At 37.0% G+C, this 24505-nt stretch overlaps 1 protein-coding gene across 1 annotated transcript in view; it reads left to right on the top strand.

Annotated features, from left to right (window-relative positions):
• KIAA2012 (KIAA2012 ortholog) overlaps positions 1-24505 on the top strand; it is a 149245-nt gene that overhangs the window by 85456 nt on the left and 39284 nt on the right. Inside the window, 3 exon segments of the mRNA XM_074191630.1 lie at positions 3673-3744; positions 15377-15452; positions 15562-15750. Of these exon segments, the coding sequence (XP_074047731.1) occupies positions 3673-3744; positions 15377-15452; positions 15562-15750 (337 nt within the window).

The raw sequence follows: 24505 nt of genomic DNA, 5'->3' as shown, positions 1-24505 counted from the left end.
GAAATCTAACATTTAAGTATGGTGGGTTTATGGTGGAAACCTCTAGGCAAACTCCTAAGAACAAGCAGTGGGCAAGAGAAAGAAAATCCTTGACCTCAGCCTTGGTCTCTTCCCTCTCCTTTACAAAAGAAGGACCTTGTAAATTTGTGAGGCTTTGATCTCATCAGCATTCCAGTCTTAGTAGTATCACTGGAATAGTTATTATTTATTAGTTATAATAGTTGTTAGAAACTAAGGAAAGAGTAGACCCACATATAGAATCTTGAAGACTATGAGTTCCTCTTAGAAACACACTAAGCTTGGGTCCACTTTCCCCAGGCACTACATGCACTTCTGGAATGATGTCAAACTTTGGAAAATTGTTTTGAACCAACTACACCATGTTAGTAAATATCTATTTCATAATTTTTAGATAAAAGTACATAGTATAATGGAGAGAGCACTAGACTTAGCGTCTAGAGACATATAGTATTCAATCTCACTTGAGATACTCAAAAACTGTGTGACCAGGGACAAGTCATTTAATCTCTCAAAGCCATCTGTTAAATGGGGATAATCAAACCTATCCTAACTACCTCACAGAATCCTTGTGGAAAAAAAGCACTTTGCTAACTTTAAAATAGTACAAAAATGTAAAGTATAATGATTATACTACTTTTTTAAAATTTAACATTCATGGCAGTCTTCCTTTTTTATACTATCTCTAAAGGTCTTATTGTCCTTCTGTCTCTATATTCCATTACAGCATCCTTTTTATCCCATATATGTATACACCTTTAACCATCATCTATCTTTTTAGGGCACTTGAGCAGAGTTATGATCAGTTGTAAATATTTCATTGATCATAAAGAATCTCTGTGAAAAAGTATCTATTTATAGTTTTTTGGGCTATATATATGATTTGATAATTGTAGAGAATGATCCAGAAGGAAATTCCTACCAAAGTCACTTTATTAGTCTTATAGTGGTTGAATGTGAGATATTTGAGAGGCTAAATGATTTGCCCAGGATTGCAAAGCCAGGGTGTGTTTTAGGCAAGAATTAAGCCCAGATTTTGCTGCCTCCAAGGCCAATTGTATCTATTCTCTATTTTGACATTCTGCCTCTCATTCACATTTTTATAAATATTATTTTAAAGGATTTCTTGCCATTTTTTTTTAAAGTTGTAGTGTTTGGGACAGTCAGGTGGCACAGTGGATAGAGTGCCTGGAGGCAGAAATATACATCTTCAAGAGTTCAAATCTTACTTCATACCCTGGGCAAGTCACTTAATTTCAGTTTCCTCATCTGTAAAATGAGCAGGATAAGGAAATAGCACACTACTCCAGTATCTTTAGCAAGAAAACTCCATGTGATCACCAAGAACTGGAAACAACTGAAATGACTCGAAAACAATAAATATTTGAAAAAAAATCAACATGTTATACGATTTTTTGCCTTTAAGAGAAGTGGAAACTTTTCTTCCCATTCCGAATATCTGACTTAAAACATTCTCTCTTATGATTCATGCATGATGTTTGGTGGAGTGGAAAATGAGAATCCTTTGTCTAATTCCAGTTTGGACCCACTCTACTCATCTGATCTGGAAAAGGGGAGGTACTCGTCTCAAAATGAAAACCTAACCCAATATATGGTAGAGATGACAAGAAATTGGATAGGAATCTGTCCCAAAAACTTTCCATCTCCAGCCACATTTCAAAACAAATGGGTGTGGGTATTCATTGAAAGGATAGTGGCTTGTGGAGGTCCAACAATTGCTAATTCATCACTAATTCTTAAAAACAACACAAAATGTCATGGCTGAGGAGGGGGAGAGAAAAAATTTATGAGTGAATGGGGAGACATCTGAAAGATAGTCTCTTAGAAAGTATAGGAATGATCAAATACACACCCATTATGATCTCATAGTGTATGAATGTTTGTGGCCCCTGCAATGACCTGAGAAGTTGACAAATTGGCCAGGAAAATCAACTTTTTCTCTCTTGAATTAAGAGAACAGGGCTGTGGGTAAGACTGGCCTCTGGTTTTTTAATGCAAGCTTCCCATAAATCTCTGTTTCTTTCCTAGTATCCCTCCCTAACCAAGTCCACCTGAGGCCGACCATTATGTATAGCTTTTACCCCAGTACACAATTGTTATTACATGTGGTAACTTGAGACAGTATGATGCAGTGGACAGAGAAAGGGATATGGGATCACAAGATCTGGGTTCAAAATGCAGCTTTCCCACTTACTCTCTGGCAAGTCACTTAAACTCCTTGGGACTCAGTTTCCTCATCTGTAAAGTGACCCCTAATAATCCTTCCAGGGGCGGCTAGGTGGCGCAGTGGATAAAGCACCAGCCCTGGAGTCAGGAGTACCTGGGTTCAAATCCGGTCTCAGACACTTAATAATTACCTAGCCGTGTGGCCTTGGGCAAGCCACTTAACCCTGTTTGCCTTGCAAAAACCTAAAAAAATAAAAAAAATAATAATCCTTCCATTTCCAATCAGTGAGTCTTTGAAAAGTGATATCATTTTTACATTGACAAAAATGGGAAGCAACATGGCCTTAGAGGTGCGCTATAGTCTACCAAGCTGCAAATGTGATTCAATTCATGACTTGAGGTGAGTTTCCAGGGCTGCTTTGGCCCTCTGTAAAATAGGAATAACATTCCTCAATTGTCAAGAATAACAATATCTAGCATTTATATAGCACTTTGGCTACCTTATCTCACGTGATCCTCAGAACGTCATGAAATAGATCTGAGACTCCTCAATTTACAGATAAGCAACCGAGGCTCAGAGATTAAGTGATTTGTCCATGATCGTTCAGCTAGTAAACACAGAGATTAGAAGCTAGCACTTTTCTCAGGCCACTCTTTCCACTATATAGCCACATGCCATACTTTATGGACTAACAGGGAAAAATAGCTAGAGATGATTAAGTGGTATGGAGGCCCTGGCTAATTTAATGTACCTCTCCCTGCCCCCTCAATCAGCTAATTTTTAAATGTTTTATTGATGCTGTTTTTAAATGTTTTATTGATGTTGTATTTAAATGTTTTATTGATGACCTTTATTTTTATAGCATAGACATATCTAGTTTTGCTTCCTCACTCTGACACAATGAATGAGTTACTCATTGTACCTTTATAACACACCATTAGGCAAAACTAAACCAACACAACTTTTTCTGGCACTTTGCACCCACAATTTTCCATGTCTCTAGGGAGTGGTATTCATCATCTGCTCTCTGTGGTCAGGATTGATTAGTCTAGACCAAATGAGACTTCACAATGTCCCTTTTTGCTAGAAAGTCAAAGTCAATGGTCATATTGGATGGCTACTCTGCAGTACCTAGAAGGTTTTATTAGAAGGCAGCCTACCTCTAAGATGGTCCCATAGTCTGCTCCTTCCCCTGATCTTTATATGCCTTCTCTTCCCACTCCCCACCCCCATTCCAGCCTCCATGGATAGCAAGATAGTCAAGTTTGACTTTCTCTGTTTCATGTTTGGGTTCCTTGGTGGTTTCACGTTTGGGTTCTTAGATGCCGTCAGTGGTTAAAATGTGCACTTCCATTTGCATTTCAATGATGAAAATTGCTTTCTATAAATATTTGGGGAGGTAGACTAGCTCTTGTCCTGCTGTATATCATTTCTCTGAAAGTCGGGCGCTCTGTTTCTCTTCCCAGGGAGTCCCTCAGTCCTTGGAGGCAGCTGTGCTGAAGACAGGGAAGTCTCAAAGTTTTATAAATAAAGAGCTGGTATGTTCAAACAGGAAAGAATTTTACATGAGTGAACAGTACATTGACATTATGCCGTTACTGAAGGTGATCTCACACTGAGAATACTAGGGGTTTTATATCCACACATACAGGAATTTCAGTTACTACATTCCTGTACTGAATCAAAACAGCTTCAGAAGCCCTCAGATCTCCTGTTTTATCAGAAAGAACACACACAAAAACAGGCAGTTTATAGTACATCAAGACAGAATGAATTAGGCTGGTAATCAGCATCACCTGTTGGGTACAGATCAAGGAAATGTCTGGATTTGTCTGGTAGAGGACAAGGAAATGGAAAATCATAAACCAACTCCTAAGAATGGGGCAGTTGCTGATCTTAACAATAGCTAAAAAAAATTCTTAATATTTTATAGCTCTCTCTTGAAATGAGTGGTTTTCCTAATGCAGGGAGGATTGGAGAACAGAGACCAAAATGATGGGGCACTAAATAATAATAGCTAGCTTTTATAAAATGCTTGATGGTTTGCAGATATATATATATTATACATATATTATATATAGTATATATACATAAATACATATATATATACATTTATATATGTTTATTATGTATAAAACCTCATTTGAACCTCCAAGTCATCCTGTGAGTTAGGTGTTGTCCCTTTAACAGTTGAAGAAACTGAGGCAGGCAAAGGTTAAGTAACTTGCCCATGGGTCACATAACTGATGAGTTCCTGAGGCAGAATTCAAACTCACATCTTTCTCACCCCACATCCAGGCCTCTGTCCACTATTCCACCATCTATCTATCCTGTTTACCTGCATCAGTTTCTTCATCTATAAAATAAGCTGGAGTAGAAATGGCAAACCACTCCTATCTCTACCAGAAAAACTCCAGAAGAGTCCAGACTCTGCATCATATAGAAATGGACCTGGGAATCAGAGCTCCCAGTTTCTAGTCCCAGCTCTGGCAATGATGGTTGGACCAGGTGAAATCTACTGCTCCATCATCTCTCTCAGATACACAGAATCATAGTTTTAGAGCAGGAAGGGATCTTATAAGATAACAAGGCTCCTGACATTCCAAATTCCCTGAAATAGAATCAGCATATTCACAAAAATGTCTTGATAATGGTGCTTCAGGCTAAAAGTACCTCTAGTTCATTGATATGGGAACCTTTTTTTCTGCCAAAGACCATTTTGTTATTTATAACATCTTTCACTGACCATACAAAATAATCAGTTTAAAAATTAGCCTACAATATTTGGTCAAACAATTAATTCACTCCTAAAAAGTTCCTAGACTTAGTGAATTTTGAGTCTCACCTGGAATTTCCTCGGCAGCACCAGACCAAATGATTTCTGGTGCCTAATACAGCTGGGGGTGGGGGAACAGTGGATGTTTCTACCACCGCTATGTTCAACATAGCCAACTGACCCAATGCCTCTGGTTTACTTCTTCTGAAATGCTCTAAAAATATGACCTGGAGTTGTCCAGTAAATAACAGGTGTGAATATAACCAGTTTCTCTACTATGACCTTGGTTTTATCACAGGTAAAATGAAGGATAATTACAATTCCTTCTTGGTAGAGTTTTGGGTTCTAAGTAGATATCAGAAAACACTCAAAGTAAAAATGTTTTTTATACTCCTGATACAGTGGAGGCATAGAATAGAAAGCACTAGATTGTCATTCAATCTGGGTTCTAGTTTGATCTCTGCCATTAACTTAATATTGTTATTTTGTTCAGTCATATCCAATTCTTGTGGAATCCAGGCTTTCTGACTCCACGTCCAGCATATTCCCCACTATATTACCTATCTATACTATATATCATACCAGGAAAACCCCAGATGGGGTTATGAAGAGTTGAACTCTGTGCCACATAGAAATGGATCTAGGTATCAGAGTGTAGACCATATTGTCCATGTGGATTTCTTGGCAGAGATACTAGAATAGTTTGCCATTTTCTTCTCCAGTGCATTTTACAGATGAGGAAACTGAGGCAGAGTCAAATGACAGGGTCACACAACTAGTAATTGTCTGATGTTAGATTTGAACTCAGGTCTTCCTGATTCCAGGCCCAGAGTTCTATCCACTGAGTCACCTAGCTGCCTCCTTTATTAATAATTTTATTTAAAATTTATTATATATTATAACTTTATTAATGAGTCAGATGACAGGTATTTGTTAAGAGCCTCATATGGCACTAAGTTAAACACTAGAGATCTAAAGAAAGGCACAAAAAACAGTCCCTATCCTTGAGGAGCTCACTGTTTAAAGAGGGAGAAAATAGACAAATAATTATAGGCAAACATGCTACATACAGAATAAACTGGGGATAAACAACAGAGGGAAGGCACTAGCAATTCAGGGCAATTGAGAGAGGTATCTTACCAAAGTGAAAATTTTAGGTGGGAACCAAAGGATGTCAAAGAATCTAGATAAGGAGGGAAAGAATTCCAGGCATAGGGAGACAGGTGACTGTGGCCAGAAGTGGAAGGGGAGGGTCTTGTGCCAGAAGAGCAAGGTAGCCAATGTCACTAGACTGCACAGTAAATGGAAGTAAAGTATTAAAAGATTGCAAAGGTAGGAAGGAAACCAAGTCATGAAGAACATTAATAATCCAACAAAAGTTCTATTTTGATAGTAGAGGTAACAAGGAGCTGATGGAGTTTATTGAATGATCAAGAGACAGGGTCAGACCTGCCCTTTAGGAAGATGAAGATGACATCTGAGAGAAGGGAGGACTGGAGGGAATTCAACCAGCCGGCTATTTCAGGAGTCTAGGTATGGGAAGATGAGGGCTTGGACCAGACAAAATCAGAGGAGAGGAATTATACAAGAGATGTTACTAAGGCAGAAACGACTGATGAAATACAAAAGAATTTTGGAAAAGAGCACTAGGATCTAGAGGTTGAGGAAGGCAATACTTGAGTTGAACTTTGAAGGAAAATAGAGTTTCACAGACAAGGAGGTTAGAAAGCAGCACGTTTCCTGTCTGTACAAAGGCATAGAAATGAGAGAAGGAATGCCATATGTGAGGAATAAGCAAATAGGCCAATTTGACCGGAATGTGGAATGTGTGAAAGGGATTGAGATGTAATAAATCTGGGAAGGTATTCTAGAGCCAGACTGTGGAAAGCTTTATAAGCTATTCAGAGGAGATTATATTTTCTCCTCGAGATGATAGAAAAGAGAGCTTTTTTCTGAATGAGGGGGTGATGTAGATCTGGTGTTTTCAGATTATCTCTATGGTTTTTCTGTGGAAAATGAATTAGAGAGAGAGGAGAGCTTGAATCAAGGAATCAACCAGGTCTAGGAGGTTACTGTAGTAATTCAGGTTAGAGCTAACAAGGGCCTGAACAAAGATGGTTATGGTTTGAGAACAGAGAAAGGTGGTGAGATTTACTACGGAGATAGAAAGAACAAGACTTCGCAAGGTCCTGAAATTGTGTAGCGAGGGAGAGTAAAGAAGTTGAGGATATCTCTGAGATTTCGGAAGCCTAACCAAGGTAAATCAATTGTCCCAAAGATAAAACAAAAACAAAAATAAAAAGCCTTCAAACTACCTCAACCTATGGATCAGGAAAGAAGGCAGCCAAGAACAACACCCATTCGCAACATAACATTGATGAGTGTTGAAAAAGATGACTTTGAAGTCAGAAGGCCAGAGTTCAAACTGGTTCAAATATGGCACTGTAAAAGTTCCTTATCTTTCTGGTCCTCAGTTTCTTCCTTGTTAGAATGAAGCTGATTCCAGATCTAAATATATGCTCTTATTAGACCAAGAAAATTCTGTGAGTTCTAGAACTTCAGTGAAATTATTCTTTCTTACCTTGATCTGTCTGTCTGATATTTGCAGTATCCCATTTATCTCAGAGTGGTGAAATATCAATATGTTTTTGTGTTATTCAGTCATTTTGGTTGTATCTGATCCTTTGTGACCCCATTTGGGTTTTTGTGACAAAGATACTGGAGTGATTTGTCATTTCCTTTTCCAATTCCTTTTACAGCTGAGGAAACTGAGGCAATTAGGGTAAAATGACTTGCCTACAGTCACACCTCTATAAGTATCTGAGGTAACATTTCAACCCAGCTCTTCCTGATTCCAGGCTCAGCACTATACACTGTACTACCTAGCTGCCCACATATATTATTATATAGCCAGTCATAATATCTAATTAATGATAATTATAATCTAAATATTCAGAATCAGAATCCCAATTTTATAGAGAAGAAAACTAGCTCAGAGAGAGTAACTCACAGATAGACCCATTGTCAGAGGTAAAGTTTAAATCAATCAGTCAAAAAAGCATTTATTAACCATTCAAAATAAACTCTATATAGATGAAAATACTTACTATATATAAACTTTCTGTTTCACCCAGTTTAGCTCAACAAACACTATATGTAAATCACATCACTTCAAAAAAAATCTATTAAAAAATCTATTATAATAACAACTAACACACATGTGCTTCAAGGGTTGGAAAACACTTTACTTGGGGCAAGTGGTACAGACACTATCCCTATTTTACAGATGAAAAAACTGAGTTTTAGAGAGATTAAATGACTTCATCCAGGGTCACACAGTCAGAAGATTTTAAATTTGAATTCAAACCACATCTTCCTGATTGTAAGTCTAGTGCTTTTTCAACTTTACTTGCAGTAGAATGTCATCATTTCCATTTAATAACAAACAAAGTTTAGGCTCAGAAATTTTTGTTTGTCAAAGGTCTTACCATCCATCAGTGATAGACCAACCTTCAGGTCTCCTGATCCATAGTCAAGCTTTTTGTCCAATGGATCATTCCTTCTTTTTGGAATGTTAAGAATTAATTAGAATAAAGTCCTCTCCCTTTCTCAAATTACCTACTATTTTCCTCCCAAGGAATTCCTGAACCCTTAGATGACATGATGGTACAGTGGGTAAGAGCACTGGACTTGGAGTCAGGAAGCCTGAGTTCAAATTTTACTTCTAATACTTTAAAGAGCTCTAAGACCCTAGATAAGTCACTTAACATCTCTCATCCTTGGTTTATCCATCTGTAAAATGGAGAATATAATAATAGGACTCACAAGGCTGCTGTGAAAATCAAAAGAGAAAACATAGGTACAACATTTTTTAAACCCTGAAGCCCTCAATAAATGTCAACTATTATAGGTGAAGTCCTAAATAATAACTAAGCATTAAAAGCTGCTTTAAGGTTATAGAAAAGGGATTTATATTACTTCATTGGAACCTGACACCAAATCCATAAAGTAGGTACAATGTGTATTATCATTATTATTATCCTCATTTTACAGATGAGGAAACTTGCTCCTGGAAGGTTAAAGATGGTGCTCAAGATCATATCTAGTATCAGAGGTAAAGGTTAAATCTACTTTTCTCTTGATTTCAAGCCTTAGGGCTCTTCTTACAAAATTGCCCGGCCCCAATAACAAAGAAAATAACAAGAAAGAGTTGTAAGGGGAAATCAGGAATGACCTCCCCAGAAAGCTTTAGGCTCAGATACTGAACTAAATACTTGTCACTCATCAAAATCAACAGTTCATATAAAATAAATACCTAAAGTATATTCCAAAAGTGCCCCATCTCCAATTTGAAATGTTTAAAAAAAAGTTAGTTTCCATTTTCTAAGGAAGCTTAACCAAGGTAAATCAATTGTCCCCAAGATAAAACAAGCAAACAAAATAAAAGCCCTCAAACTACCTCCAGAAGGCAGCCAAGAACACCACCCATTTGCAACATAACAATGATTTGCAAAAATCTGGAGGAGGTGAAGGATTATAAACAGTATTGCCCCATCCAACAGTGGAGAGAAACTCCACCTTTACAGAAATTTTCTTGAGAGTTCCAACAAAGACAGGTTATCAGTAAGAGCACTTAAAAATGAAACCAGAAGGTAGATAAAAAACAGACCAAAAATGTAAAGGATCTGCAAATGTTTCTAGAACAGACTTTTTTTCTCCACAAATGAACATTGAGCCTCCTTATCATAGTCCTTGATATGCTTTCCAACAAAGAATAGCATTCAAGAAAACAAGAAAAAAATTCAAGAAACTGTATTTTTCAAGAGACAGGAAGTCTAGCTAAATTAGTATCCAGATGGTAGCAACACTGTTTTGAGAGAATTCAGGGATTAATACTCAAGATATCTAAAAGAAAGATGGTTTTACTCAAAAAGATTACCAAGAAAAGATGCCACTGTGATAGGAGTGCTAAGTATTTTATGTAGGTTGGGCTAGTTTCCCTTTAAAGGAGAATGATTACCATTCTTAGAATTTTGACTGGTTTTGTTTCCTTGCTGAGACATAAAAAGATCCAGACTATGAGAAGTTGTGTTCAGAAGTGCTAAGGGGAAAGGCTTTCTCTCTTAGCATGACCAGAGCTTCGATGCAGAGATGAAAGAGAGTTGGCATTTTGTCTGCATTATTATATTTTTAATCTTTAAAATTATATTCTCCGTTATTAGTGTCTTGTTTATTACATTTTACAGCACTCGGGTATCATTTTAGTTTAACCCCAAACCTGAATCATTGTACTAGAGGGTTAGACCTGACTCAGAATATTTGACTTCTTAGATGGGGTTGTTTGAAATTTTGTGATTATGTTTTTCAGTGGGTAAAGGGTGGTGTGGAAGAAACAGAGCCTGGGTGATTGGATGGCCAGATATACTGGCATAGCATAGTCAATGTTTTGCTCAAGGTATCCATAGGATCTTTCTTCACGGGATAAGGAGGAAGCTCCCATCAACCTTATAGAGTTAGAGTGATGACTGCTTAAGGAGCTACATGATAGGTCCACATCCTTTCTAAATCAAACATTTCTCTGGCATCTTTTCTTTCATTTTTAGAGAGATAAGATTTTCAATTCAAATCATTTACTACTAAACACAAATCTCACATTTAGAATACTAATCGCTAAATTTATGTTTATAGATGATCTGAAAATTGTGTGGTTCTTGATGATGATGATAAAGATGTCTTTATATTTTTTTTTGTCTTTCCTTCAAATCCAACCTCAGACACTTGACAGCTTTGTGACTTTGGGCAAATCACTTAACCCAGATTGCCTCACATCCAGAGCCATCTCCAGGCATCCTGATTCATATCTGGCTACTGGATCCAGATGGCTCCAGAGGAGAAAGTGAGACTGGCAACTTCACATAGCCCCCCCCCCCATCAAATCAAATCCACACACATGTCATGGCCTCACCTCCCTGATGTTTTAGCATGACACTAGGGGATGCCTAATCCTACTCAGCAGTCAGCTGTCAATCTAATGCTCATCACACTTGTCATGTGTAATACTGAACACCAGAGGGTACCCTGGGACATCTGCTAAAAGCTATAGGGTTCTCAGAAAACTGGCTACCTATTTTACCTTAGTTCCACCCTTTTGAGGGCCAGAACACTTTTTTTCCAATGGTCTAGGGATTAGTGTGAATTTTGTAACCAGATCAATAGCTCACAGCCCCTGTTCTAAGTCTTTTTTATCCCTTGTTCCTTTGTGCTTCTTAATTGGTTTACCTCTATTTCAAAGACATACTATAATAAGCATTTAATGGGATTAAAACAAAGGTAATAAAAGTAAAAACATTCATTTTATGAAATAGATATAGTTGTTTTGTCTAGTAATGTCTGACTCTTCCTGGTCCCATTTAGGATTTTCTTGGCAAAGGTACTAATGGTTTGCCATTTCCTTCTCTATTTCATTTTACAGATGAGAAACTGAGGCAAGCAAAGTTAAGTGACTTACCCCAGGATCACACAACTAGGCAGTGTCTGAGGCTGTATCACCAAACTTCTATTCATACATTTTATTTAGTTCCTAGATTCAGTTACTCTCAAAAGCAGGAAACCCTGTCAAGATAGAAATCAATATTTTTCTTCTCCCATCTCTCAGTCCTTTGTTCTCAGAGAGGACTGTGACATCAGGGGAAGATGAGGTCATGACTTGCAAGGGAATTGGATTTAAGTGAGTGGGGCTATGCAGAGTCACCAGTCTCACACTCTTCTCCTGGAACCATCTGGGTCCAGTGGCAGACACGATCAGGTCAACCAGGGAGAATTCACAGCAGGACAGAGAGGGGCATTCCAGCAGATGATAGCAGTAATAGTAGCATCAGAGGCAGAAAAGCATTCTTCACAGAGAATGAACAAAGTATGAACATATTATCTACCTTTTTAAGCTAAGGATTTCCCTAGGTCTTAGCTTCTCAGAAGCAATGTTCACTCGGTGATTAAGGCTAGGTCAGAAATGAGGCAAAGAATGGTCCTTTTACTTGGTCAAAAAAAAAAATCAATTCTGGGAAGGGAAGACTTGAAGTATTTAGTTAACCCTCTAAGGAGAAATTCAGTTCTCCATTGCACCCAGTTCGGAGTTGAGTGAAAAGAATTTCTTGCAAGGATTTGCAAGACCCACAGAGAGACATCTCAGGTCATTTTGTATCTTTATTTAATTGGTTGCCATGACCAAAGAATTTATCAACAAATGGTCAACTAATTGGTGAAGAGCCTCTCTGAACTCAGGCTGGTCCTGAGAAAACAGAACTGACATAGCTCATATGTTAGAAAAGACTGACAATAGTTATGTCAGTAACGAGGGTTGTGATTTAAGAAAGGAATCACTACTGAGGTGTGGAACCGAAATCTTTATTATAAAAGAAAAGGGGGGGAGCAGCTAGGTGGCATAGTGGATAAAGCACCAGCCCTGGAGTCAGGAGTACCTGGGTTCAAATCCGGTCTCAGACATTTAATAATGACTTAGCTGTGTGGCCTTGGGCAAGCCACTTAACCCCCCATTTGCCTTGCAAAAACCTTTAAAAAAAAAAAAGAAAAGGGGGAAATTGTGAGGAAAATGTGGGTATTTGGGTTCCACAAAAATGTGAAGGGAGGATTATTGGTTTATGTTGCAAAGACTAAGGTCTGCCTATGTGATTGCTTTATGGGCAGGTAGCCTCAATCGGATTTAAAAATTTAAGATTAGGTTGATGTACCCCACCTTTCTAAGGTGGGTCTTGGCCTCCTTTGCTCAAGGAGATCTAGCTGTTCTTGCTCATTAGTATAATGAGTAGGGAAGGGGAAATGTATAGGAACCAATGCATCAATTAGATTGTTACCCCGGCATAAAAGAACTTGTATTTTAGGATTTCCCCTCTCCTTTCTCCCACCATGAGAGAAATGTGCCATTTTGTTAAGATACCTTAATAAAAACCATTTTATTCAGTCTGAAAAAAAAAGACTGAGAGAAGTTTGGAATGGTTAAAATAGCTGGCATTTCTAGATCATTTAAATTCTCAAAACCATTATATGCCCAAATACTGACCTATTTCAAGGTAGCATTGTGAGAATTTAAAAAGTGGTTGTAAAAATGATTTGAGAAATATAAAGTGTTATGCAAATATAAGATATTAAAATAAAGACTCTGAGGAGTTAGTTTTCTAGCTTTAGCTTTCCAATCTTTTCCTGTTTTTTTTTAAAAAAGAATTTGATTGACTCATTCTGTCTCTTCTCTCAATGGGAGCAGCCACTGTCATGCTACACTTCCATGTGCCATGCAAGAAAGAACTGAAAAGGGGCGGCTAGGTGGCATAGTAGATAAAGCACCATCCCTGGAGTCAGGAGTACTTGGGTTCAAATCCGGTCTCAGACACTTAATAATTACCTAGCTCTGTGGCCTCGGGCAAGCCACTTAACCCCCATTTGCCTTGCAAAAACCTAAAAAAAAAAAACTGAAAATAAAATTCAATTCATTGTGGAAGGCTTTAGCCTTAGAGACTCTGCTCCAAGAAGGAGTTTCCCATATACATGTTAAAGATAGGAAGAGCATTGATGTAGTACCAGCAGGATTGTGGGACAGAAGTCACCAACTCCACTCTGTCCTTCCAATCTTACTAAATGGAGATCCAGTTTGCCCAGTACTGGGGCAGGATCATGATGGAAAATGAGAGGAATTTTCTCACCCTAGCCTCAAAAGCAAGCAAACCTGGAGGAACAATTGCTAAGACAGGTACAAATAAACTCAAAAAAATATATATTTGACCTAAAGGTCTTTAATGGTTTTCTAAAAACGACTATTGGTTTAGAGGTTCTGAACTTAGCCAAAAAAAAATAAAATACCATGTTTTTCTGAGGAGAGACTATTTAATATCTATAATATGTGATCTCTCATAATGGAGAACCAATAAATGGCAGCAGTAGCAAAGGATAAGCAGATAGTAGCAAAGGGAAGAATATAGCCCAGCAGATGATCCAACAGCTCACACATCAGAGGAGAAAGTAGTTTATTGGTCAATAGACATTTTTGAAGTGCATACTATGTACAGACGTGCTAAGTACTGGAAATACAAAGAAAGGTAAAAGACATTATCTGACCTCAAACATGTTTTATCACCATCTTTCTATTCTGTTTAAGCAAATTCTTTTTACTTTGAATTGAATTCTCAGTTTGATTCACATGTAAGAGATTAAGAGAAGAGATTGTGGGATTTGGAATTATTTTACTAGCTCACATTTACATATAACTTAAATTTTCATATCCATTTACATACCTAATACTGACCTGACTATTTCAAGGTAAGATTTTGAGGATTAAATAATGATGACTGTACAAGTGATTTGAGAAATTCAAACTGGTCAAAGAAATAAACTCAAACACTATAGTTTTGATTGGATACTAACCCAAAATGTACCTTAAACTCAGGATAAATTTCAAAAACCCACAATTAAGAAGGTTCAAGCTATATATGCTAGGTACAAAAGCAGATATTCCAGTAGAATAAATTGTCTCCATCTCTAACAGGTAAAACTGAGGAAAATAAGAGACACTTAAATATATAATATTCCTTACCAATTTTCAACACAGGTCAGAAAATTTTATCAGCTATGAAAGCCTAATGGACTAATGACTGAAGAAATATACCAAATGATAGCAAACCAAGTGAGGAAATTCAAAGTAGATATTAAAATTAAAAACATCAAATTAGCTACTAATTAAATATTCCTATTCATGGCAGTCTGTGAATTTGACAATAAAGTAGAAAACAATATCACTTAAAGGTGAGGACAGACTAGAGGAGACCTCCAGGTAAAAGTCAAAACTCCATGAACAAAGTGAAGCAGGAAACTAAGCAATAATTCAGTTAATTAAGGGGAAATTTCCTGCTAATTTCAAACTAGATGGAGTTTTTATCCCCAATTATTTGGATTATTATCTCAGGCCTTCACATAACCTTGACTTTGAAGATCAGGTTTTCAGACACTATAGGGAGGATTTGGGAAACTTTAGGGAATTAAAATTTAAGAATGCCCTTTACAATTCTGGGAAAGAGAAGGCAGCATTTTATAATGAAAAGAACAATACATTTGCAAAAAATATAGGCTATGAGGAAGACTAGCTAAGTAATACAGGATAGAATGGGGAACCTAGAGTCAGGATTTACTGAAATCAAACCCCACCTCAAATGCTGATCCTGAGTTACGGCAGTTCGCTCATGTGCAAAATGAGAATGATAATAACTTCTTCCCAAGATCTTTGTAAGGATCAAATGAGATAACCTATATAGAGAGGTCTCTGCAAACCTTAAATCACTTTATAAATGTCAGCTACTATTATTTTATGTTCTTTGTGGTATTAATAACAGGAAAACAAAAAAGAAGAAGAGGAATATCAGAGAAGACAATCAAGAACCATCACAGAAAAGCATCAGCATGATCTCGGTAGGATTAGTCAAGTCATTTCCTGACTTTAGCACTACAGAGTCCGAATTAATTTATGTTATTAAAATTCCAATATTTATGCCACCTACCTTTCCATTATCTCTCTTAGGAAATGAAGGCATTGGGCTAAAAATTAAAACACAGACTGCAGAGTCATATTCAGATTCTGATGTATTTCTAGAATATCAGAGTCTGGCACAAGATAAATATGTTCCTTTGCACCTGGAGCCACCAGAAGAGTCCTCTGTCACAGAAAAAGAGAAGTCCAAGCTTCAAGTTGATGAAAGTTCAACAAAAGGTAAAAGCTGTTCAATTAGCCAGGTTAACCATGTCATGAAGGATTCAGGTATTACCTCCAATTTTCTCACTATTTACTTCCAGGTTTGGGTTTTGGGGCAATTAAATTATCCACCAGTGACTCAAATAATGACCCGTTTATAAACTGTATGCTGCCTATCAAAGACTAGAGCTGATTCAGACCAATATGATGTTCCAAGTTTGAAAATAGAATGAAATGAGATACTCATAAACCATTTTTTTTTTTGCAAGGCAAATGGGGTTAAGTGGCTTGCCCAAGGCCACACAGCTAGGTAATTATTCAGTGTCTGAGACCGGATTTGAACCCAGGTACTCCTGACTCCAGGGACCATGCTTTATCCACTGCGCCACCTAGCCACCCCTATCATAAACCATCTTATAGTTAGCAAAAGGAGATTTACTTAGCTACATCAATATTTTTAGCAAGGATGCCACGTTGACTCAGTTGGGCACCATTTCCCTGACACTGTATTGGCCATAGAGGTCTACCAATCAAAAGTCCAAAGGAGAAACTACTAAATGCTTTTACACTGGTTTTTGTACTTAGGTTACCAAGAAACCTAAGTCAGAGTCTTATTCCCCTGAGCTATATAAAACTAGAGGATGGTTTCCATCTTTTACATAAAATCAGCCTAAAAGATTTAGAAATTGAAGGACTTTTTGAATTTTGAATTTCAATTTGGGAATAGTTGAACAAGTTGTGGTTTATGAATACAATGGAAAACTACTGTGCTATAAGAAATGATAAGCAGGTAGATTTCAGAAAAACCTGAATTAATTAACTAACCTGATTTAAATGAACTGCTGCTGGGTGAAGTGAGCAGAACCAGGAAGACATTGTACCAACATTATACAACGATCAACTATGATTAACTTAACTCTTCTCAACAATATAATTCCAAAAGACTAATGATGGAAAATGCTATCCGTATCCAAAGAACTAACGATAAAGTCTGAACATAGATCTAAGTATACTGTTCTCATATTTTTTTATTTTTGTGGCTTTTCCATTTTGTTCCATTTCTTCTTTCACAATATGACTAATGTGGAAATATCTTTTATATGATTGCAGATGTATAGGCTATATCAGATTGCTATCTTAGAAGAAGGTGGAAAGGAGAAAGAGAAAAAAATTTTGAAAAAATGAATTAAAAAAAGAATGCTGAAAACTATCTGTACAAGTATTTGAAAAAATAAAATAGGGGAAGCTAGGTGGTACAGTGGATAGAGCACCAACCCAGAATCAGGAGAACTTAATGCTATTGCCTTGCAAAAACCAATAAATAAATAAATGAAATATTATTTAACAAAGAGAAAGAAGAAAAGGAAGGAAAGAGGGAGGGAGAAAGAAGGAAGGGAGGGAGAGAAGAGACAAAAGGAAGAAAAATGAAGAAAAAGAAAAATAAGCCTAGACTATCTAGTAAATTGTCCTACCACACTACCTAAGTTGAATAGAGAGAGTTCATTTGGATGCCTCATGGAAATGATAAAGGATTCTTTTGTTCTTGTAAAGTTAGAAATCAAATCATTGGATTCTTTATCATAGTACATATCCCTCAAGATGTTGGAAATATGTTACTATGATCATCTTGGTTGATCATCCCAAGATCAGGCTGCTTGGAAACCCTGTCTCTTTGAGTAGCTTCCAAGACAAAAAATTAGTAAGAAGTCATATAGAAGCATCACCAAGGGTAGCTATGGATCCTTCATAACCCACCAGGTCTAGATCCCTAGTTTCACAGTGGCTCTAAGATTCCCTTTGGGTAGCAACCAGAGGCCAAAGGTGTGACTCAACAATTATCATAGTCTGTTAAGAATACAGTATTAAGTTAATGTACAGGATGTCTCAAATATTTTCATGCAGTTTTATGCAATTAAGGTTAAAACTGCATGCTGACACCCTATATAAATGGGTAACATTCAGAACAGCAAGGAAATATTTTCCACTAAAGCCCAAGTACTGAATGAATACTCCATGAGTAGGAAGCAAAGGATGGCTGAGGCACTCACTAATCTGGATAGCAGAGCCCCAGGAGAAAGTTAAATAGTCTAAAACCCCTAAGGCACGGTCTCTAATACCAGTAAGATGACTATTAAATATAACTTTTAAATTGTTGAATACAGAAGTTTAGATCATTTCTGTGACATGATGCCAGTTCTCCCACCTTTGAGCCAAACTTCTTCATTTTCTTTTAAGGCAACACCATTCTTCCAGTCACCCAGTGTCTGTGTTATACCAGAGTCATCTTTGATCTTTACTCCCATATTTAATCAATTGCCAAGTTTTGTCAAATTTCTATCCACAAAAAAACCTATATTAGCAGATACAATGGGAAATATACTATATATAAAGTAATAGCAATTGTTGTAGGATGATCTGCTGTGAATGACAACCTTTTCGGATCCAAGACAACTCTGCAGGACTTTTGATAAAGCATACTATTCATCCCAAAGACAGAGCTGATGATGTCTGAATACAGATTGATGCATGCTTTTTGTTTACAGTATTTTTCTTGAGGTTTCTTTATTGGGGGGAGGGGAGAACTATGTTTACTTTTACATGTCTATTGTGGTAATGTTATTCATGACTACACATTTCTAACTATATCAAATAACGTGCTTTCACAATGAGGGGGATCGGGGTGGGAGGAAAGAAGAGAATATGAAACTCAAAGTTTTAAAAGTGGATGTTGAAACTTGTTTTTGCATGTAATCAGGGAAAGCAAAATTTAAAAAATTTATATTCAAAACATGTCCTTCATCTTGAATCCATCTCTTTCTCTTTATTCACACTGCCAAAACCCTCATTACTACTTATCTGAACTGCTATGATGTCCTCCTAATCAGTCTCTCTCCTTTGCTTCTATTGCCTCTATTCTCTTCCCTTTCTAAATTATCCTTCACAGAAGTGCCAAAATTACTTTTCTGAGGTACAAGTTTCATGTTTTAGGTACATGTTCTGAGGAACAAGTTTGACCATAATTCCCTTGCTCAAAAATGTCAGTGGCTCCCTGTTGCTTCAAGAATAAAATAAAAAATCTTTAAGTTGACTTAAACTTTTCAACATGACACTAATCTACTTTCCCACCCATATTTAACATGCTTCCCCTTTACAAACTCTACATCTCAACTAAACTAGATTTGTCCATGCTGAACTCTGTATTCTCTACTTCCAAGTGTTTGCAGGCCTCTCCCATTCATGGAATCCTCTCTTACTTCATCAAATCCTTATCCTCTTTCAGATTCATCCCAAATGATACCATCTCTTCCATAAACCCGACCTGGATTCCCTGAATTGTTAGTGCTTTCTGCCTTCTTCAATTACCTTCATTTACTCCCTAGTATGATTTGTAAACATGGAGACTGGCCAATGGGGGTTCTGTCCTGGAAGCTTGTGCAAGGGGGGTGAACCTGCTTCTGGAAGTGATGAATGACAAACAGAAAGACCCTGTCCCTAAATCAATTAATATACAGTTTTTTGTGTTTGGAAGTAGGGTCAATCAGAGCTCAGAGACTCATTCTTATATTACATGGTCAGCAAAAAGACAAGAGTCAGTTTCTCCACTGGAACCTTTTAAATGCATTCTCCATTCTGGCTCAGCCACCATCCATCCTTTCCTTTCAATAAGTGGACAAGAATCAGTCCTATAATATTTGTGCATGTCCTGAATTGGGAGCAGAGCTCCACACCCCCATTTCACATCATCATTATGCACCTTCAGAGGTGCAGGTTCAAGTTCTTACATATGCTTACATATGCTCCAAGACCTGGGCTTTAATTGCCAGCCCCTTCCTCTCACATAATATGAAGTTTTTTGAGTGGCAGAGTCTCTTTTTTGTCTTTGCATCCGCAGTGCCAGAGAAGTGATATGGCATGATGCTTAGAGTGTTAAACTGGGAAGACCTGGGTTCAAATCCTGCCTCTGTCACTTACTAACCAAGTGATCATAGTTAACTTAGACACACATACATGTGTGTGTGTGTTTACACAAATTACAGATTGGTTGCAATCTTGCCTGATGTACAAAGTTTCCATAACCAAACACTCTTGACATATTTCCAACATCTTAATCATAGTAAATAAATAATAGATGTTTATTTAATGTGTAACATAAGAATTTTCTCTCATCTTCTATGTGGTATAGGAATAAAAATAAAACAATGTGATAGCTGAAGGAATCACAAAATTTTAGAATTGGGACAGATCCTAGAGAAGACACGTATAACTTATGGAATGACCAGGACTTTGTCTCAGGGTTCCAAAAATTGGAGAGGGCCTGTAGGCTTTCACCAGTGAAAAAAGCAACTGAACTTAGCACCTAGTTAGTGAGGATAATGGGGCAGCTAGGTGGTGCAGTGGATAGAGTACCAGCCCTGGAGTCAGGAGTACCTGGGTTCAAATCCAGTCTCAGACACTTAATAATTACCTAGCTGTGTGGCCTTGGGCAAGCCACTTAACCCCATTTGCCTTGCAAAAACCTAAAAAAAAGACTCATCTTCTTGAGTTCAAATTTGACCTCAAAATCTTATTAGTTGGGCGATCCTAGGCAAGTCACTTAACCTTGTTTGACTTAGTTTCCTCATATGTAAAATGAACTAGAGAAAGAAATGGCAAATCACTCCAATTTCTTTTTCCAAGAAAACCCCAAATAAGATAAAAAAAAGAATCACACATGACTTAACAACAAAACAAGGATAATTAATTATAGTCATAGCATGCATACCCCAAGTGTGCTTCTCCCCAGCCCTCTAGGTCAGTCCATCCCTCCCCAGATTTCAATAGTGGCCTCTCTAGCTATGCTCAAGAGTGTATTCACTTGATTGACCCTGAAAAACGTAGGTACCCTAGGGACAAAAATGACTAATGATAGCCCTGCCCTAGAAATGATCTGGTGCTCAACTAGCATTTCTAGATTGTGATGTTTATAGATAATACCTAGAACAATCACTCAGTCCTTGATTTACCCATCTTTGAAATAGTTATGACTCTTTCATTGAGTTCTTAATGTCATGATCATAGAATGACCTCTAAAGTCCCTTGCATCTCTAAAAGCAATGAATCCATGATAGTTATATTGTTGCCTTCTGGCTATTTGGAAAGGGAATGGAATAAAGTATACCACACATATAATACATGTGTGTATACACATACACACACACATACACACACAGATCTCTCATCTCTAGGCAAATCATTGCATTTTCTAAAATGGGTTAATGGTGGGCTATATGACTAGACTGAGGAGGCAGCTTTCTTTTCTTAATGTGGGTTAGTCCATCTCAATTAAAAAAAACTAATCCACCCCTTTTTAGAAAATCAACAATGGCCAGGAGATCTGACCTGGGGTTAAAATGAAGAACTCTTGTAGAGTTGAAGCATAGACTAGCAAGAGAGAAGATAAATTCCATACAACCTGATTAGACTTAAATTAATAGGAAGGATATAAGGAAGGAAGGTTCACAAAGGACTTTTTTTTTTTCCTGATGGACAAAACAGAGATTCAGGTAGGCCTCTTCCTATTTTTCTCTTCCTCTATGCCATATTATTGGCCAGGGAAGACAATGTCTTTTTGCCCACTCGATTTTTTCCCTCCTCTAATCTGGACCAGGGGACCTGCTACTATCTCATTTTTTATTTTCTTTTCCCATTTCTTTTCATGGTCATATCTGGGATTTGGAATTGATAGTTCTTTTTGAAGAAGCCCAAAAGGAGAAAGATTTATTTGAAACCTATTTCTCTCATCTTCACAAGAATTCTTTATGTCTGTATCTTTAGGGTTATTGTTTTTCTTTTAATTTTTTGATATAATTTGTCTTTAGATACCGTTTAACTATGAGGGTTCAATTTTGATTATTATAATTGCAGAGTTCAATTTCTTTTGTTCTTTCCACTTATATTTGGTAGTCGTACATATTATTTTTCTAATCGTTTTACTTTGTATCAGCTCATATAAGTCTTAGGGATGCACCTCTGAATTATTCTTATTATTTCTTTTACATTCTCTTACACTCATGACCCAAGATTTGTTTATCCATTCTCCCAATGAATGGACATCTACTACTTCATTTACAAGTCTTTGCTGTCTTAAAGAGTGATGCTTTGAACATTTTTTCTATTTTATATTAAACAATTTTATGTAAAGTTTTGAGTTCCAAATTCTATTCCTCCTTCCCTCCTTCCCCTCATCCCTCCCTGAGACAATAAACAATCATACATAGGCTATAAATGTACAATTACATAAGACATTTATTTCCCTATTAGTAATTTTGAACAAGAAAACTTGAATAAAGAAAAAAGAAAATGAAAAATGGTATGCTTCAGTCTGTTTTCAAATAATAACAGATTTTTCTCTGGCAGCAGATGGTGTGCTTCATTCTTAGTTCTTTGGTATTGTCTTAGATCATTGTATTGCTGAGAATAAGTCATTCATAGTTCTCCATCTAACAATATTGCTGTTACTGTGTACAACATTCTCCTTGTTCTGTTCACTTCACTCTGCATCCAATTATGTAAGTCTTTCCAGATTTTTCTGAAATCATCCTGCTTGTCATTTCTTATAGCTCAATAATGTTCCATTACAAATCTTATACCACAACTTGTTTAGCCATTCCCCAATTGATAGGCATTCCTTTGATTTCCAATAATTAGCCACACAAAAAGAACTGCCATAAATATTTTTGTACAAATAAGTCCTTTTCCCTTAATGCTATGAATATTTTGTTATACATTGACCCTTCCTGTCTTTGGCCAACCTGGCCAAAACACTGGGATCTCTGTATCAAAGGGTATATAGCATTTTTGGTCATATTGTCAGCCTAATTGTTTTCCAGATTGGATCAATTCACAGATCCACCAATAATGTGCCTATTTTTCTACATCTTCTCTAACTTTATTATTCCATAAGGATTATTGCTTAAAATTACATCCTGAATTTTAGAAGTCATTTTTGATAAATGAAATACATGCACAGAAATTTCCCTGAAATTTATGTGTTTACAAATCATCCTTAAATACCTCTCTTGGTTTCTTGAAGAAGGCCATGGCTGTTTTTTTTTTAAAGAAAATCAATCCAGCACTACAGTCTTTTGGCCACTTGCTTCAAGCTCCCATGAATAAATTTCCAGGAGAGAAGTCTCCCCCGGAGCACTGTTCATAATATTCAGGTAGAGAACGTGGACACAGAATTTTTAAGGACTTGCAGATAAGCACTGTTAACACATCCTCTCTCTTTTGGAAGATGAGATGGAAAGATTTAACACTGTGCAATCAGGACAAGGAATAGTGTATTCTAACCTAGGCCTGACAATGTTATTCCCTAAGTCTTATGGGAAACTTTATGTCTTCACAGTAATATGTGATTTAATGTGGCACAAAACAAATACATATGTGCCATGGAGAGCCATATTTTCTGGCATTAAAAATATGTGCATTTATACAAAGTAATATTAAAAAGCATCCCATGCAGCACCCTAGGTAGCTGTCTATCTTGCCTACCCCTGGTCCTGACTGTGTTAAAAGTGATATCATAAATTTATGGCTTCACACAGAGCTTAATCTTTTTGCTGTTCACATGTTATAATTTTTAAGCCACAAATTTCTAGCCTCGAGGTAAAATAAATAATTTTTAAAAATATATTTAAACTGCTCCAAAGTGGTGCAGGCATCCAACTGCTACAGATAAAACAGCATCATGTTATCCTGACAACTCTGGCTGCTCAGGTTTTTACATGGGTATATGATATTATAGGCTGATATATGATAGTCCTGTCACCTCCAAATTCAGAGTGCAATGACACCAACGAGCAAAAGTCTTTATCTTTTCTAGTACATTAAATATGCTAAGAACTCCAATGCTTGGGCAAGCATATTTGGAGGTTGTGCAGCCCAGAACATTTGATGAATATAATAAAGTTGATCAAAACAAACTTGCTTAGCTCATGGAAACAGAACCATGTCCTGGCTTCATTTCATGAAGTTGGTAACAGTGAAATTTCATGGTAGAGAATGAACTACAGACATTTGCTCAGTCCAAGTGCTAAAGTTTAATGTTTACAATGAATCACAAGCCCCAGTGAAGAGTGGGCAGAATGCTGCCTTTGAAGTTGGAAGACTTAAGTTTAAATCCTAACTAATGCTTAATATTTTTGTGATCTCGGGTAAGTCATTTAACCCTTTGGGGCCTCAGTTTCTTCTTCTAAAAAGAAATGTTTGAAAGAGAAGAGGTAGTAGAGCATCTGGTTTAGAGTCAGCAGACCCAAATTCATCTTGGCTCTGCTGTTCCCATACAGTAACCTTGGACAAATCATTTCATCTTCACAGGCTTCATTGCCTCATCTGTAAAATGAGATTGGGTCTCACTATTAGCTCTATGCCAATGATCCAAAACCTTGCTGACCCCAAATAGGGGTCCTTGATGTTAGGATCAGATTTTCCTTGGGACTATAGGGCTGTTTTAGGGTGATTTTGCTATTCTAATTTAGGGATTAACCACATTTATGTCTTCCAAAAACATTTACTCAAATCTTTGTTATTTATATGAATCCTGAATGCATATTTTCAGCAGAAAACCTCAGTTCAAACCCTAACTTGGAGACCTGAAAAAGACTGTCAGTTCTTCCAAGTATTTGAGAATTTGCTCCTTGTACTGAGTCAAAAGAATAACAATAAAGAAAACTATGGAGCATTTTAGGGTTTACAAAGCATTCTCACTAGAAAACATACTAATGAAGTGGGC

The sequence above is a fragment of the Macrotis lagotis genome, chromosome 6, assembly GCF_037893015.1.
Source record: "Macrotis lagotis isolate mMagLag1 chromosome 6, bilby.v1.9.chrom.fasta, whole genome shotgun sequence".
Lineage (NCBI taxonomy): Eukaryota > Metazoa > Chordata > Mammalia > Peramelemorphia > Peramelidae > Macrotis > Macrotis lagotis.
This window is presented reverse-complemented; position numbering and strand designations above follow the sequence as displayed.